Here is a 15,135-nt window from a genome sequence, read left to right on the forward strand (position 1 = left end):
ACTGTGCATATTCTTAATATTAACAAGTCTAAATTAAGTATATTCTCACACTGTAATTGTGTAAGGAGTGCAAATTAAGAGTCATATGGAAATACAATTTAAGTGTTGTGAATTGTTTTGTTTTGTCTCTTTATTTGGCTCGCTCCACAGTGGACATGTTGTGTTGTACCACTACAAAGACACAGAATGTATGCTTGATGACAAAGTAGCAAAGTTTTTTAAATAATCATTTTTTAGTTTGGTCTTCTTTCTTATTTGATTAGTTAAACTTATTAAAACCCAGAAACAACCCTCACTGAATCAACCAACTTCAGAATTTATTTTCTAAATTTCAAGAGCAATAACGTTATGCTAAACCTTCATCGTTGACAGCATAACTCTGAGGCAAAATGGCATTCATTTAGGATTCGTGCACACCTCAGACCGTTAATTAGGGATTCTAAAATAGTTATTAAGCAGAGTAGCTTTTTGATTATGAGGTAGTTATTTAGATCATAAGAACGACCACCTTCACGAAGAGAAAGAACATGCGCTACTGTCTAAACTTTTGGGATCATGCCTAAGTGCATAGTCTTAATGAGAAATATGAGTCAAGAGACACTTAATCGTTATACACACAATAGTTTATCACATCTGCAAAACCGATTTCTTAAAAAAGTACTGAAAGTTAATGAAGCTCCAAGGACATGTTTTATGAGGTGGAAGTGAAATGAAAAGGATGTTTTGATTAGATGAGACATTACCAGACTGATTCATTTTCTTTTGTTTCGATCACATGAGAACGTGGTGAACACTTTTGCTTTTAGATAAATGATGCGCCCGTGTAAAGGAAAATAAACGGGATATATGTTGTAGAGCCACACTGGTCATTTACAACCACTGACTGCCCCCACCCTTTCTTCGAGTATGATTCCTTTTCATCTTTTTGTGAGACTGTTATTTCTCTTTGACGCAAGCAACCTGACATAAAGATAGTTGTTAAAATCCTGCTGATTGATAAAAGCCATCCTGAAAAACACTTATCGAAGAAGTTGCTGCAATAGAGAAAGACAAAACCAGAAGAGATAAAGAGTGAAATTCTTCTCATTCCTCATTTATTCATCTTGGTATTCATTATTGCTTGTATGTGATTGCTCTGTTATTTTGTTCAGTAACAGCACGTTCCTGTACACTGTTATTGATTATTCTACTCGGTTGGTGAATGTATGCAATAATTGACCGTAATAGTATGATGGTGAAAATATAATCATGTTTTTAAGCGCCCAGGCATCTCTTCTGCTCCTTTAATTGATGTGCAGCCTTTCATCTGAGGGGGAGACACGGCAGCATCACTGTATGAAGGATGCCTGAATCTCGTGATCTTGCTCACACATTTCCACACTTGTAAACGTGGTCTTCCAGTCACAGGCGAGTCACAGTGGGCTTTTGATTTGTTTGCCTGTGGCTTTGTTTAGGTCACATGATCACTTTGTTTCTGTCATTCATTGTGTGTGCCCCATCCTCTCTTTTAGATTTGCTGTGCATGCAGCTGTGTTTGCTTAAGTCATACGGCACCTCCTCATTTACTGACTGGGAGTGTGCAGTAGATGTTCTGAAAGCTTACTATGGGCCTCCAACCTATGCAGATGGACACATTTTTTTATGGAATAGCACAGGGTTCTAAACAACAAACATGTTAACTTCATCCATACGTCCCTGATCTTGGTCTTCATCCCCCAGAAGCCTCAGTCTTTGCCCTGCCTTTGCCTGTAACCGTTCTCACACATTATGTGTTATCTGCACTTAACTGCTTCCTCCTCTTTCAACACCTATTCATTCTTCTCCCTCTACGTGAATGGCACCCTTGGAGCTTGGCTTCTTTTGTGCATGTTGTTAACCCTGTTTCCTATAAAAGATGTTCCTATACAATTTAGAGTTATAGTTTACGCTCACGCTCATTTATTTGCAATGTAGTCACAACTTTTTTTTCTTTTTTTTCTCCTGGATGAATGAAGCACCACATTTATGAATAGTACCAGAGTTGGATGGTATGACTACAAAGCACATACATGTCTCACCAGAGACTGGAATTCATATCCAGGCACCCGTCCTTAGCTTTAGGGAATGAAAGCACCAGTTAAATCTGATTTTAAATAAATGTAAATAAAGACTTTGTGTCTCGTGTCCCTCTCAGTCTCAAGTTTCTTCCTTTTGTCACTTTTTTTTCATTGAAATTCAAAAGTCTGTTGTGCTGAATGCAGATTTCAGTAAAATGTGTGTGTAATGAAACTCCACTTGGCAAATAAACTTTGAATCATGAAATAGTTGGTCCCCTGCTCTTGGGCTTGCTGTTTGGTAAAAACTACAGTGATCAGCTCTTAGCTGAGTCCAAGAAATAAAACTAAATGTATTTATGATCCATCCATGTTAGAAAGCATGTTGGATTTGACCTTTTCATTGAGATGTTGACAATTAAAGCCCAACAACAACAACAACAAAAACACATATCCTCTTATAATTAATACTACGTTCATGGCGGTTTTAGATGGAGAGTGAGCGGATGCCAGTGTGTGCTACTGTGTCACTACAGCTCCCAGCAGGAATAATCTGCTGCATGACCCAGTACAGTTAAGAAGAGGTTAAACAGAAAGCAGCACAGCTTCAGTCGAGCCTGCCGTGTTTCCAAACACTCCCAAAAGATTTCTGTGTTCTGACAAATTGTGGGCTGAGTGGTGAAAGAAGGGAAGATACAAAAAAACCTGATTTATTTTCAAAGCTTTCATGATGCTTTCTATTGTTCCCCTTATGCTTTAGTCTCTATGCACTATGACTGCCAATGGGCACGAAACTGTTGCAGAGATACAAAGGAACTGCTCAAATTACACCTGTGACAATTACTACAACAAGGCCCGCTGTCTGTGGGACAAAAGAGTGTTATCTAAAACTACTCACAGAGAATGTACAGAAAAATCAATTACAGCTAAGGCTTTGTTGCAGGTTTTAGAATACCTGCCAGCACTCCCATTTTTCCCGGGTTTCTCCAGTATTTCAAGGCCATCTCTGGCGCCCTCCCGTTTTGTTGCTTCTCATGGGAAACTGCCATAATTTGCATGGCCCTTAAACCTTTTTAACAATAATCATCATATACACCGACCCATAAGTTTTGTATTTTTGTTTGATGTTACTCAATTTTCCAAATCATCTATCTACCGCAATCCACACGCTTAATGCAATTGCAACTCATCTGGCTGTGCAACCTCTTATCCCACTAGCTGTGAAGGCAGGCAGGCAGCCAGCTAAATGCTGAATAAATTAGCCAGCTAACTTAGCTGTTGTCCAAATATCAGAGGAGGACCGCTTTCCACCAGAAAATCCATACACACCTGCAAATTTAAGCAGAGTTGAACAGTTTCCGTTGAGGCCATTTAGGTAGATTTTTTTTCAATGATTCACTTATTTATTATCTCCCCTCCACCCCACCTCCAGTGAAACAGAGTACTAGCCACTCAGCTGGTTGACAGTGACTTAGTGAAAACTATTTAATTGGCTGCATCAGAGGCCACTATCATTATCTTGTCCAGTCCTAACCAGTTCACCACTTCTTTAATAGTGTTTCTCAAAATTAGGACCTACATGTCTTATTTTTACTTTATTTCTGTTTATTTCACCATCCATTACATTATTTGTCAGTGCATTTGTTGTGAATTTTTCAGCTGTATTTGGGTTAGGTGTTGACCTTGGTGTTTTGTGGGATTTGTGGACAAAATAGTATTTTATGAAAAACACTGGCTTTTACCTTTACCAGATCTTCTTTTGAACATAGACATATTCATGTAATTGCAAAATGCAGCCTCCAGTTTTTACAACACTGAAAACCGAGCTGTGCCTCGTTTGTTGCACATTAGCTGAGAAGATTATCTGGAAGCAACTCAGTGCTCATTAACAATAGCGTTGTCACTGGTCAGAGAGCATAGAGTTCCAACACCACAAACCAACACACACAACAATTACAACCAATTATTAGCTTGGTTGTCAAAACTGCTGAGAGATGAAACCTAATGTGTAAACTTCAACAGGTCAGATTAGGCCTAATTGGTGGCAAAGTTTGTTTTCACAACACCATCAATGGCAAGCACTCAGTATTTACAAGACACCAAGGATTTTGAACCAAAAATGGAAAAAGCAGAATAAAAATTGAAAACAGCGCCCAACAGTTTTTTGAGCTCAGCTGCCAGTGTATAGATGGAAACAAGCTCTTTATTCAGAGGGTTCAAGAACAGCTTGCTCTCTTACTGTAGAACATAATCACCACATTTGTAAACTTAAAGCAGAGCTTTGAATGTAACCATTCATCTTGCGTTACCGTGCTGTCGTTCAGACATCAAGGCTCTTCAAGGCCTGTACCCTCCATAGCTACCTAACTTGTATTAGAGAACCTAAAAGGCTTTGCCACAAAGTGCCAAAGTAGTCCTGGGTCCTAATAACGGGACCACTAAAAGCCAACTTACAGCAATTACATGTCAGCGTTAATAGAGCGATAGGCAGAGGGCTATTTCTCCAATTTGCTCTACTATGTTAACTGACTGTGTACTGTCAGTAGAAGAGGAGGCATTACAAACATGGTGGCATCTTAGTAGGTCGCATAACAAAAGCAACCATTTCCTTCTTAGAAATAACTTGAAACCCCCTCCCTTTCTGTCTTGCCAGCTCGAGCAGTTTAGGGTTTGATTTGATGTCCTGGAATATATTTACTTTCCCAGACATTAAATACATTCAGAGAGCACCTCAAATTTCCGGTTAAAATAAGGGGGGGCGGGGGGGTGCATTACACCACAACAACACATTGTCCAGTATTGTCTGCAGTGCAGTGATTTGGGAGTTGCGTGTGTGGGTACTCGCCTTCAGAGTTGGATAGTATACATTAGTATACACAGTATACAAATGCACTCAAAGGAATAAATATTCAAATCCTGTGGATTCATCTCTTGTTTATGACAGACCTTGTGATGTGATTTAGGAAGATGGCCAATTGTAGTCAAACTTGAATTAAATTGGGCCAAAGAAAAGACGAGGCTCTATCCCACATCTACCAAGGCTAGTCAGACAGTGCTGTGGAGTGCAGATGGAGACTTAGATAGCTGACATTTAACTATCTTGAGAATAATACTTGAGTGTATCATTATCTGTCGGTTTTCATTTAGTAATGACACTGAGATATAGTATATATTTAATAAAATTTTAATTCTCAAAATGACTCAAAAACTGCTTTACTTAACATGCGGTACAAACACACTCACTGCAATTGCTGCACCCTCAGACAAACTCATTACTCGTGTCACATTTTATGCAAATATTGCAGAGCATTTTGCCATCTTTCTTACGGCTCCCACTCGATCCTCTATCCCCTCTTTTTGCTGCCACTTGCTTGCCTGACAACATTAGCTGCACCTAGCAGATGAATGTTATTTCATTACTCTCTTGTTCTTCATACTCTGCTACATCAATTCCTTTTTCTTCACCTTATTTATCAACTTCATCGCAATTATTAGGCTTTTTTAAGAAACTTTGAACACTCAGACATTGTGACATTTAAACTCTGTAGCCCACAAGTGCAATGGCTAGTGCAAGCTAAAGTTAGACTGTATTGCATTTGAATTACTTAACCTTGCGGTAAGTAACTCTCAGTATAATCTTTAAAAAAGTTCATGTAAAATGTAACTTGTGGTCATGGAATTTGTGTCAGGGCCCTCTGTCTTTATCCTGAACAGGACAAAAACATAATTTGGCAGTGAATCACAAGTAATTATCTACCTGTGTCAAGGCTAGTGTAAACACTCTCAGACTGGAATTGACAAATCCGTTTTCAAGCAATAACTGCTCTTCCTTACTGTGTAGAAGTATGGAGAAAATGCATACACAGCAAATAGAAAGCACCCCGAGTAAACATCTTGCATGTGGCAATGTGCAGTCTTTAAAACAATTTAAAGACAAATGTGACCTCCTTGGAATGGTATGCAGTGTCCTTTTAATGCAATATGCTTTGCTACAGTTCACCTGAGTTTTGTCAGTCCATAGCATTTTCCCAGTAGTGTTGAGGAGTGTTACGGTGCTTTATGGTAAAGATCAGGTTGTGTGCTGATAAACATTTCGGGTTCAGTTTTCATACTTCAGTATGAAGGTCATTTCTTTATATACTCTTTGAGACTACTTTGTAACCCTATTTACAGCTGGATGCAAATCAGCAATTCTTAATTTTCCTTTAATTTTCCACTGAATCAAAGCCCATACACATGAGCCCCTGCAAAAAATGACTCATGAAGTCTTAAAAAATAATGCGTCTTGTGGTAGTACAAGAGTAAATAAAGAATATGTCAAAACCATTTATTCTCATTCTCAAGTCAGACTATCCGAATATAAGATTTTAAACATTCATAAAGGTCTTATTAAATGACAATGTGTCCTCTCTCAGTGTCATCTAAGCCAATCATTGACTCAGAAATAATTATTGGCATCACTGTGTTACAACATCATTATTCTCTCACATCATGAGACTTGCCTTTCTTAATGGAGCGTAAAATCATCACGGGACATCAAGGCATCACAGTTGTAACATTTGTTCTTGAACACGCTAAAGCCTTCTTTTTCAAATATAAAATGGATAGTAAACATGCTAAACCTTTGCATAGTACTTTGGTACCATCAGCTTGAGTGTTTTTTACACAAATTAGAGTTTACATCCTCCATACAAAGAGTAGCTTCCTTACTGCAAAGCTGTGCACACGCCCAGCTCCCTGTACTTCCACAGTTTCTCTTTCTGTGTTATCTAACTGCCTACATCCGAATGAAATTAAACTCAACGTATTATAAATCCATTACATCAACCAGGTTTTTATTTCCTGAAATCAATGTCTCGACAGTTTCTCCAAATACATCTATTTTAAGTAAACACAACGGACAAGGTCATGCAAACCAAGCGTAGCAGCTTGACACCATGAGGCTTTCATATTCAGCCCGTCTAATGACATCACAGGCAAACACTTAACAGCAGTCCTCCCTCAAGTCAGTTCAACAAAACAACAGCTCATTCTGCCCATAAATACAGTGCTTTTCTCTTTTTACGCTGATCATTCGAAGCAGTGTTAAAATTGGAAGGTGGTTGTCACAGCCCCATAAAGGTTTCAGCTGTAATGTGAGTCTAATGGATAATTGTCTGGTTTGATATAGTGTTATTATTGTCTAGATTTTGCATCATCCCAAATTCCTAACCAATGCAACCATTATTGAAAAATGACAATCTAACTCAGTATTACATTAGAATGAAGCTTGAACCAGACGTTTGTAGGTTATTGCAATGTGGTGTGTGCATAATTTACAAGGCTAATATAACAAGGGATTTTTCTGATCCACCAAATGAAAAACTTTTAAATTGCTTGAAAACAGTGTTTGTAATTTACCATTAGAAAATGTGTGAGTTGTGAAATACATTAGCTGCTTATTTACAGCACTCATGCAGTGTTTTTTGTTCAATGGGTGTGTGATATTTTGGGGTATGTAAAAAGTGAACACATTAGTCTTTTCTCCTCCGTAATCATTGTACGTAGCTCAAAGGCCAAGACGCTGTGTCCTCATCTATTTCCCAGGCTGGAGCTCTGCATGACAGCTTGCAAAGCCCAGGTCCCCTTTAGTCGCTCCCTTTTTAGCCTCCTTTTTACCTTCCTCAAACAATGGATCCTGCCCCACTCCAAGCTGTAGCCTCCCAAACACTGAATGAATAAAGTTAGTCCAACATGCGGCCCTTAAACCCACCCCGAGACTGCTGCCAGGCAGCCACACTCGCAGAATTGTTTGTTAATAGTCCAATTAGATAATTGCCATCTTTCACTCCTTTTCCTCTCTGTTTCCCATAAAGGCATGAATGGCACTCAGGGAGGGGGGCAGCTTTAAGAGGGCTTCTGGCCAGCTAAGGTGACAAGAAGGGCCAGAGAATGTTCCCTGTACTAGGCCACTGGTTTGAATTGAATCATTGTGGCCTAATCAATGGTCTTATTGGATTACTGGCCTCTGCTGTGTTCAGAGATATTGTTGCACTGACAATGAAAATAGCTAAGAGTTGGTGGTTGGGTGGGTGGGTAGTGGGCTGGAAGGCGAGTGGTGGAAAGAGGTAGGGGCCATTCCAGTGGTATGCGTGTGTGAGAGAGAGTGTAGGCAGCTTAAGTACTAATGACAAGTTTTGTTCCCCTTATTTGTCTTTTTCAAACACGCAGGTTAAGATTATGAGAGCTGAAGATGGCTTCTGGGGTGCATCCATTTGACTACTTAAGGATGTGGCATTAGCGGCCAGGACTCCGCTGGGCTGCTCTGCATAGTGCCGTGATTGAACACCGGACGAAGCAAGAAACTTTCACACAATTCCTGTTAAAGAAGCGTTGAAGTGCTCAAACTGACTGGGTCGGCATTGCCTTTAAAGATTTTGCTCGCCGTGGATTTGTTCATTGTCCTTTTCACCCGTCTCTCTCTCTCTTCCTCTCGGCTCTCTCCGAGTGTCTCTTGCCTACAATAGCGTAGCGGCGAGATCTGCACATTGCAGAATTCCGTTGATTGGCGAGAAAGCCAAAGGAAAAAACGGGATCAAAGTTCGCTGACTTGCTGCGACAATCAGGTGCACTGTGAAAAGTCGGAGGGGGTGAGGTCTGGCTGTGTTGTGCAGATGGAAGAATGAAGCACCCAGGAACTTTTTTCGGCTCTGGAAGAGTGGTACCTCTGTGATTGTGTGTGTTCAGGGAGGCTTGGTTGCAAGACAAGACCAATCATTTGTCTTGATTCCCTGGGCTGGGAGCAGGCAAACTGAGGGGGACGGGACGAGCAAACCCCTCTATCAAAACCTGATCTATTTCCCCAAACAATTTAGTGTATTCATGAGGTTACGCAAATGTGGAGGCAGCAAAATTACCGTAATCAATTGAGACAGCGAGTGCGCGTCCATGGCTCTGATTATTTGGAGATCATCTATCAGCCTGATGTCGATGTAACAAGGAAAGGGGGGCACTGAATTACTGTTGAGTTTCACTGAGAAGTCCATGATCATTGGGCAAGGGAGTTTGGTCAGTGATAATAGGGCTTCTTGGTCGGGGGACGGAAATATTTCACCAAACATTAGATAGCTGACTCTGCAGTGCTGAAAGGTGCTGTTTTGAAACTAAAACCCACACTGTCCAGACAATCCAGTGTGCCGCATTCTCCATAATCCCTTTTTTTTTCACCAACAAAGGAAAAAAGAGGCGGACGAGCCACAGGTCTAACAGAATAAACTGAGCATGGAGGTCAGGTACAACCAAGAAACAGAAGGAATGGTGCTGAAGAATGGACTAAAGGAGGGAAAGGATGGCAAGGACTCCCAGGGCAGCTTGTCCAAAAGCTTCCTTAAGGAGCAGCAGGACTCCTTTTCTCCCTCTGGAACTGTGGACAACTGCGAGAAAAACAGAGGGAGTGCGGGGGACCCAGACTACTGCCGGAGAATACTAGTTCGAGGTAAAGCTTGTGCTTTTTCAGTTAATTTGTTTTTTGTTGAAGACTTGTAGTTGTACTTCAGAGCCCGTGCAGATCAATCTGAGGAAACACAGTCAGCTAGAGGCACATGCCTTTTAGAATCTTGCCATTGAGAGAATATATTCAAAAACAATGTTGTAAAATTCTGCCTGTGTTTATACATACATAACGTTTACAAATTGTGTCTTATTTTATTAGGAGGATTTTACTTAACTAAGTACAAAATGTCCTTCTTAGCTCTTTCTTTAGCTTCACTTTTACAATTGCAGAATCATAAACATTCAAGAGAACTAAATGATCTACCATGAATGAGGTGCTAATTGTTATTACAGAAATTATTTTGCAAACAGAATATTATTTCATACTTGATAATAAATTATTCAAATAATTGTAATGTTTGCTGTTGCAGTGAACAATTCACTTACATTGCCATAAGTACATTTAAATGTGTGCAAGTACATATGTAGAGGCTTTATACTGCATAACATTTCCATGGTGATAAATATTAAAATTACTAATATTTAAGCAAAATAAATAAATAAGGAGATTACACAGAGTTCTATTTATATTTAATCCCATAAATTGTGTGTATGAGTCAATTAAGAGTAATTGAGAATGTGTGAAAACAGACTATAAATATAATTTCACAAAACAGTCAGAGTGTTCCCTTGAAATATTAGTTAGACATTTGTCATTTAATATTTGTGATTACCTTTTGTTAATAATAAATACATATATTTTCTTGCAGTGCTGCAACCACTTTTGTTTTAGACAGCACATCTATATATATATATATCTCATATAATCTCTGAAGATGGTGATACAATTTTAATGACAGCACACATTGTTAACAATAATAATAATACAAACATAATAATTTGTCTTTGTCTAGATAACAAGAATGAATGGAAAGGGGGCCACAATATAGTTCATTCATTTTTTACTTCAGATGTTGCACACATTCAGGAATACACATTAGTACATCTTATTTAAATTTATATCAAATAACACCACCCCAGTGATTTCTGTTTAAGGTATTTAATCAGAAAATACTTTTTCCCTTTTAGGAATTTATAACTCAGTGTGCTGCAAGCTCATTAATGTATTGTATGTAACAATACTAATACTAATACTACTACTACTAATAATAATAATAATAATAATAATCTTTCCAGGAATACATTGCGTTACATTATGTCTTTCAGTATACTTAGTCTCAGTGTTGTAAATTTGAAGTGCTTCTTGTTGCAGATGCTAAAGGCTCCATTCGAGAGATCATTCTACCCAAGGGTTTGGATTTGGATCGACCCAAGCGAACCCGTACCTCCTTCACTGCAGAGCAGCTCTATCGGTTAGAAATGGAGTTTCAGAGGTGCCAGTACGTGGTTGGGAGAGAACGGACAGAACTGGCCCGTCAGCTTAATCTGTCTGAAACACAGGTATGCATGTGTCCTTCTTGTACCTTCCAGATTTAACATGTTGATACAATGAAATGAATTCATCTGCTGTCTATTGGGAAATTTTCTTTCTCAGAAAATGTGATGGATCATTTTGTTTTTAGCTGAATTAGGAATAATGTGCAGCATACATTTAAAATCATTACTTTTGTGTTTAGTTTTACACTAAGTACCACCATATATTTAGACCTCAGATAATCATGTTACAGTCTAATAGAACCAGTGGCTTTGTCACCTACATAATCTAATTAATTAATTCATCTATTTAATTTCTGGAACATATAAAAATGGGTCTCATTCAGAACAAAACAGCTGTATATTTTAAAGGTACAATGACTTCAAATAAAGTGATAAAATATGCTAACATATATAACTACTGTTTAAATCAAAGATGGAAATTTAGATTTACTGTAAACAACAATAACAAATTATATAACACAAATATAAAATAGAAGACTTTAATTTAAAAATTCAAGCTTGTAGGGTATAATTCAGTGTTTTAAGTATATCCCAAAAAGGTAAATGTAATCGCTTGGGGCTCTTAGTAAACTGAATGTATTGCTGATATTGGTTATATGCTTTGTGTTTGATGTTACTGGATAATGTGAAAGCTGTGAAAGTTGAAACAAACAAACAAACAAACAAACAAAAAAAACGCAGCGTCCTCTTTATGTCAAACATCTGGGGTCAGCAATGGGTCATGCGGTGTTTGCGGTCTGTGAGAAGCGTTTGCACTTGACAGCAGATTCCACAGCAAGCCAAGTGTGACTTGGACTTCAGACTAGCCCATCTGGCTACCAAGCTTCCGTGCATTTTCAGCTATTGTTTCATTTGTCATTTATTTGTTTCAAACTGTGCAGCGGTTAACAGCGCCACCAGCTTGGACTTACGTGTTAATGTGTTGTGGCTTTTAGTACCGCTGATGTAGGTGGTTGACCTTGAGAGCAGGTCTGTGAGAGGTCAACAGTTTCTCACAAAATGACACCAGAGCTGACGACAAACTCACGGTTCCTTTTACTAGCATCTATGCAAATGTAAACCTAACTATTGATTTTAAGCATTTTAAATGTTTTAAAAGTCTCGATTTTATGAGAAGGACAACTGCTGCTCTTTTCACATGAATTCTAAAGAAATAAGAAGTCTGAGGATGTAATTTTGCTCACATAAAGGTAATATAGAAAACAACATTTACTCCCTATTTAGGCAGGACAAAGCCAAGATTTTCTTCCACTGTCGGCTTCTCCTTCTGATGAAATGCTTTTTAATGACAACGCAGTGAAATTAACATTTTGTTCCCTGGCACTTAGAGGTTGGTACAAAAAGAAATGACAGCCATTTACCGTGTGTACACTAATCATCCTTGTTTGAGCTACCAGCTTCACCTTGATGCATACTTTGAACGGAGAATGTCACCTCTAAAATGAACAATATGTTCCTTCTGAGGAGTCTTTATGTCGCAAACAGAAAATATTGGACGGTGTGGTTGGGCTTATTCTCTGACATGAAAAGCCTGTGAAGAGTTAAGCCGCTGTCGGAACTGAAGGGGAAAAGATATTCAAATGTGATTGGACTAGCAGCAGGCCTGAGCTGAAGGCTTGCTACTGATTGGTACAAGCGTTTTTTGTTTCATATGAAAACACACAGGTGTGTTCACAGGAGACTCATGGCAACAATTCACAGAAGTGCCTGTATTTGTTTCAATTTTGGCAATATAAAACTTGAAACAATATGAAACTGAGCTACGGATATGCCCAAATGAATATGACCAGCCTGGTGAATGTCTTGAAAGAACAAAGTTGGTGTTTATGCTATAATTTAATCAAAATTCCTGTGGATATAAACCACCCACACCCACAAAACCTCTGGACTTTGAGACATAGGTATGTTCGTATGTTTTTTATTTTTTACATTTTATTTTTCTAGATTTAGGATTTCTGTAGGTAAGATCTACGTTTTTAGTGTGTGGGAATCCGAAGGTACAAATTAATAGAAAGAATTCAATGAAGTGAAGGGTAATTGGAGTGACAGGAAAAGAGAACAATTGCAGAGGACCAAACTTCATAAAAGGGTTTTTTCCCGTGTTTGAAAAGTGTTCAACATAGTGTCAGAAAATAGTGAAAAAGACAAAATATTGAAACTTCTGACATACTAAGGTGATATAGACAGTATTTACACATTTATATATTTATACAGTCAACTATTTAAGTGCATTCACATACAAGCTGCAAATCTCAACTAATAATTACAGCTTTAAATAAATATTATTCCACAACCGACACAATCACACCATACGCAATGACTGTCAGCATGTTGGTGTGTAATTCATGACAACTAAATATGTACTTGAACCATGGCCATCTTAAAAGTTGGGCTTTATTTTCATCTCCGCTGCATACCTGTAAAATTGTGATATTGAAACTTTGTAGATGCACAGCTGTTATGTCGATAAAATCTACAGATAAACAACTGCCAAAGCACTCAAAACGGCCTTAGTGGCAGTCTTGCTAGAGTAGGTATTTACAGAACCACACACACACACACACACACACACACATTCTAAAAAGTGATTGCAATAACGGCAACACTATCACGGTTAGTAACTATGAAACATAGTCATTACAATCAACAAGCAAAAAAAACTAGAAACAATAAAATATACTGTACCTATTTTTTTTTATTGACAGAGCTATGAATCAAGCTGTTTTTATATTTGGGAGCCGACAGACAATTCAAATCTAAGTTCTTGCTCAGAAGTGGTTCACATGTGAAGGCTATATTTGAGCAAGTTTTGATTGAATTAACTTCCTGCCTGTTATCACAGTGTGCCCTGTCTTCCATGACTGAATGAAATCACTGCATCTTTTGATCATTCACAGTCTGCAGTCATTATCTGGTGTGTGTCTGTTTGTGCAAGCACCCCTGCATATATAGCTACTAAGCATTAGTGAGTAGCTGAAGGTGCATGTCACAACTGGGTGGGTAAAACCAATCATCCTAATCTGTGAAGACACCCGGTTGTATGGCGCAATTAGTTCCGTGTACTGATATTATCAGATTATTGTTACACTATTGTTCCTGATCACAGGCCATTTTACAGCAAATATCAGTGAATGTGAAACATTGTAGAGCAGATTTCTGTTCTGAACATAATATCTGTCACTCCAAAATGGACTCCAAAATGGAAATATAAACTAAAACATTATTTTACTTTACATTTACATTTTTACAAATGTTCTCTCATCTGGTGTTCTTTTTCAGGTGAAGGTCTGGTTTCAGAACCGGCGCACTAAGCAGAAGAAGGACCAGGGGAAGGACTCAGAGCTGCGCTCTGTGGTTTCAGAAACTGCGGCAACCTGCAGTGTCCTCAGACTGCTGGAGCAGGGGCGTCTGCTGACGCCTCCAGGCTTGCCGGGCCTCCTACCCCACTGTGGCAGCAGCACTCTGGGCACTGCCCTGCGCCCTCCCTCCATGGCCATGGCCAGCAATGGTAGCAGTAGCAGCAACAGCAGCAGCGGCAGCACTGGAACAGCGGGCGGCAGCCCTCCACTACCCACCGTTACCAGCTCAGGGACAGTGGCAGGCTTGCAGAGTTCAACAGGGGCTCACAGCCTCTTCAGCTTCCCAATGCCCTCCTTACTCAGCGGCGTCACCACCCGCATTCCCTCCAATCCCCTTTCCATGGCAGGCTCGCTGGCTGGCAACCTGCAGGAACTTTCCGCACGCTACCTGAGCTCCTCTGCCTTTGAGCCTTACTCGCGGACCAATGGCAAAGAATCCATGGACAAGAAAATTCTGGAATGATACTTTGCTTTTACATAGTTGGATTCATGTCCTCTGGACATGTTTTGGTTGTTTTCTTGGCTGTTACTGTCTTTGTTTGGTTTTGCTCAGTCTCTTTCATATGTCTGTGTCATGTTTTGTAGACAGTTGCACATCTGACGCCTTGTACAAGGACGAAAACACAGACCTGCACAAGCTCATATAACAAACACAGTGGGGCATTGGAAAGATTTTGCACAAAGTGATCATACAGGATTTTAAAATAGAAAACTAGAAAAACACATGCTGATGGGAAGAGCACAGGCTTTGCTTTAAACGGTTTAGGACTATTTAGTCCTTTTTATTAATTTAAAATAACAATAAACACAAGCAC

General features: G+C 39.1%; 1 protein-coding gene across 1 annotated transcript; it reads left to right on the forward strand.

Moving 5' to 3' along the window:
* Positions 1-9,293: 9,293 nt before the first annotated feature.
* vax1 (ventral anterior homeobox 1) lies at positions 9,294-14,783 on the forward strand (the record flags this gene model as incomplete). Its single annotated transcript, XM_084561475.1, has 3 exons — positions 9,294-9,507; positions 10,777-10,964; positions 14,241-14,783. The coding sequence occupies 3 exons, from the start codon at positions 9,294-9,296 to the stop codon at positions 14,781-14,783; spliced, it is 945 nt and encodes a 314-aa protein (XP_084417601.1).
* Between the last annotated feature and the right edge of the window lie 352 nt (positions 14,784-15,135).

This window comes from Chelon labrosus (assembly GCF_963514085.1).
Source record: "Chelon labrosus genome assembly, chromosome: 15".
NCBI lineage: Eukaryota > Metazoa > Chordata > Actinopteri > Mugiliformes > Mugilidae > Chelon > Chelon labrosus.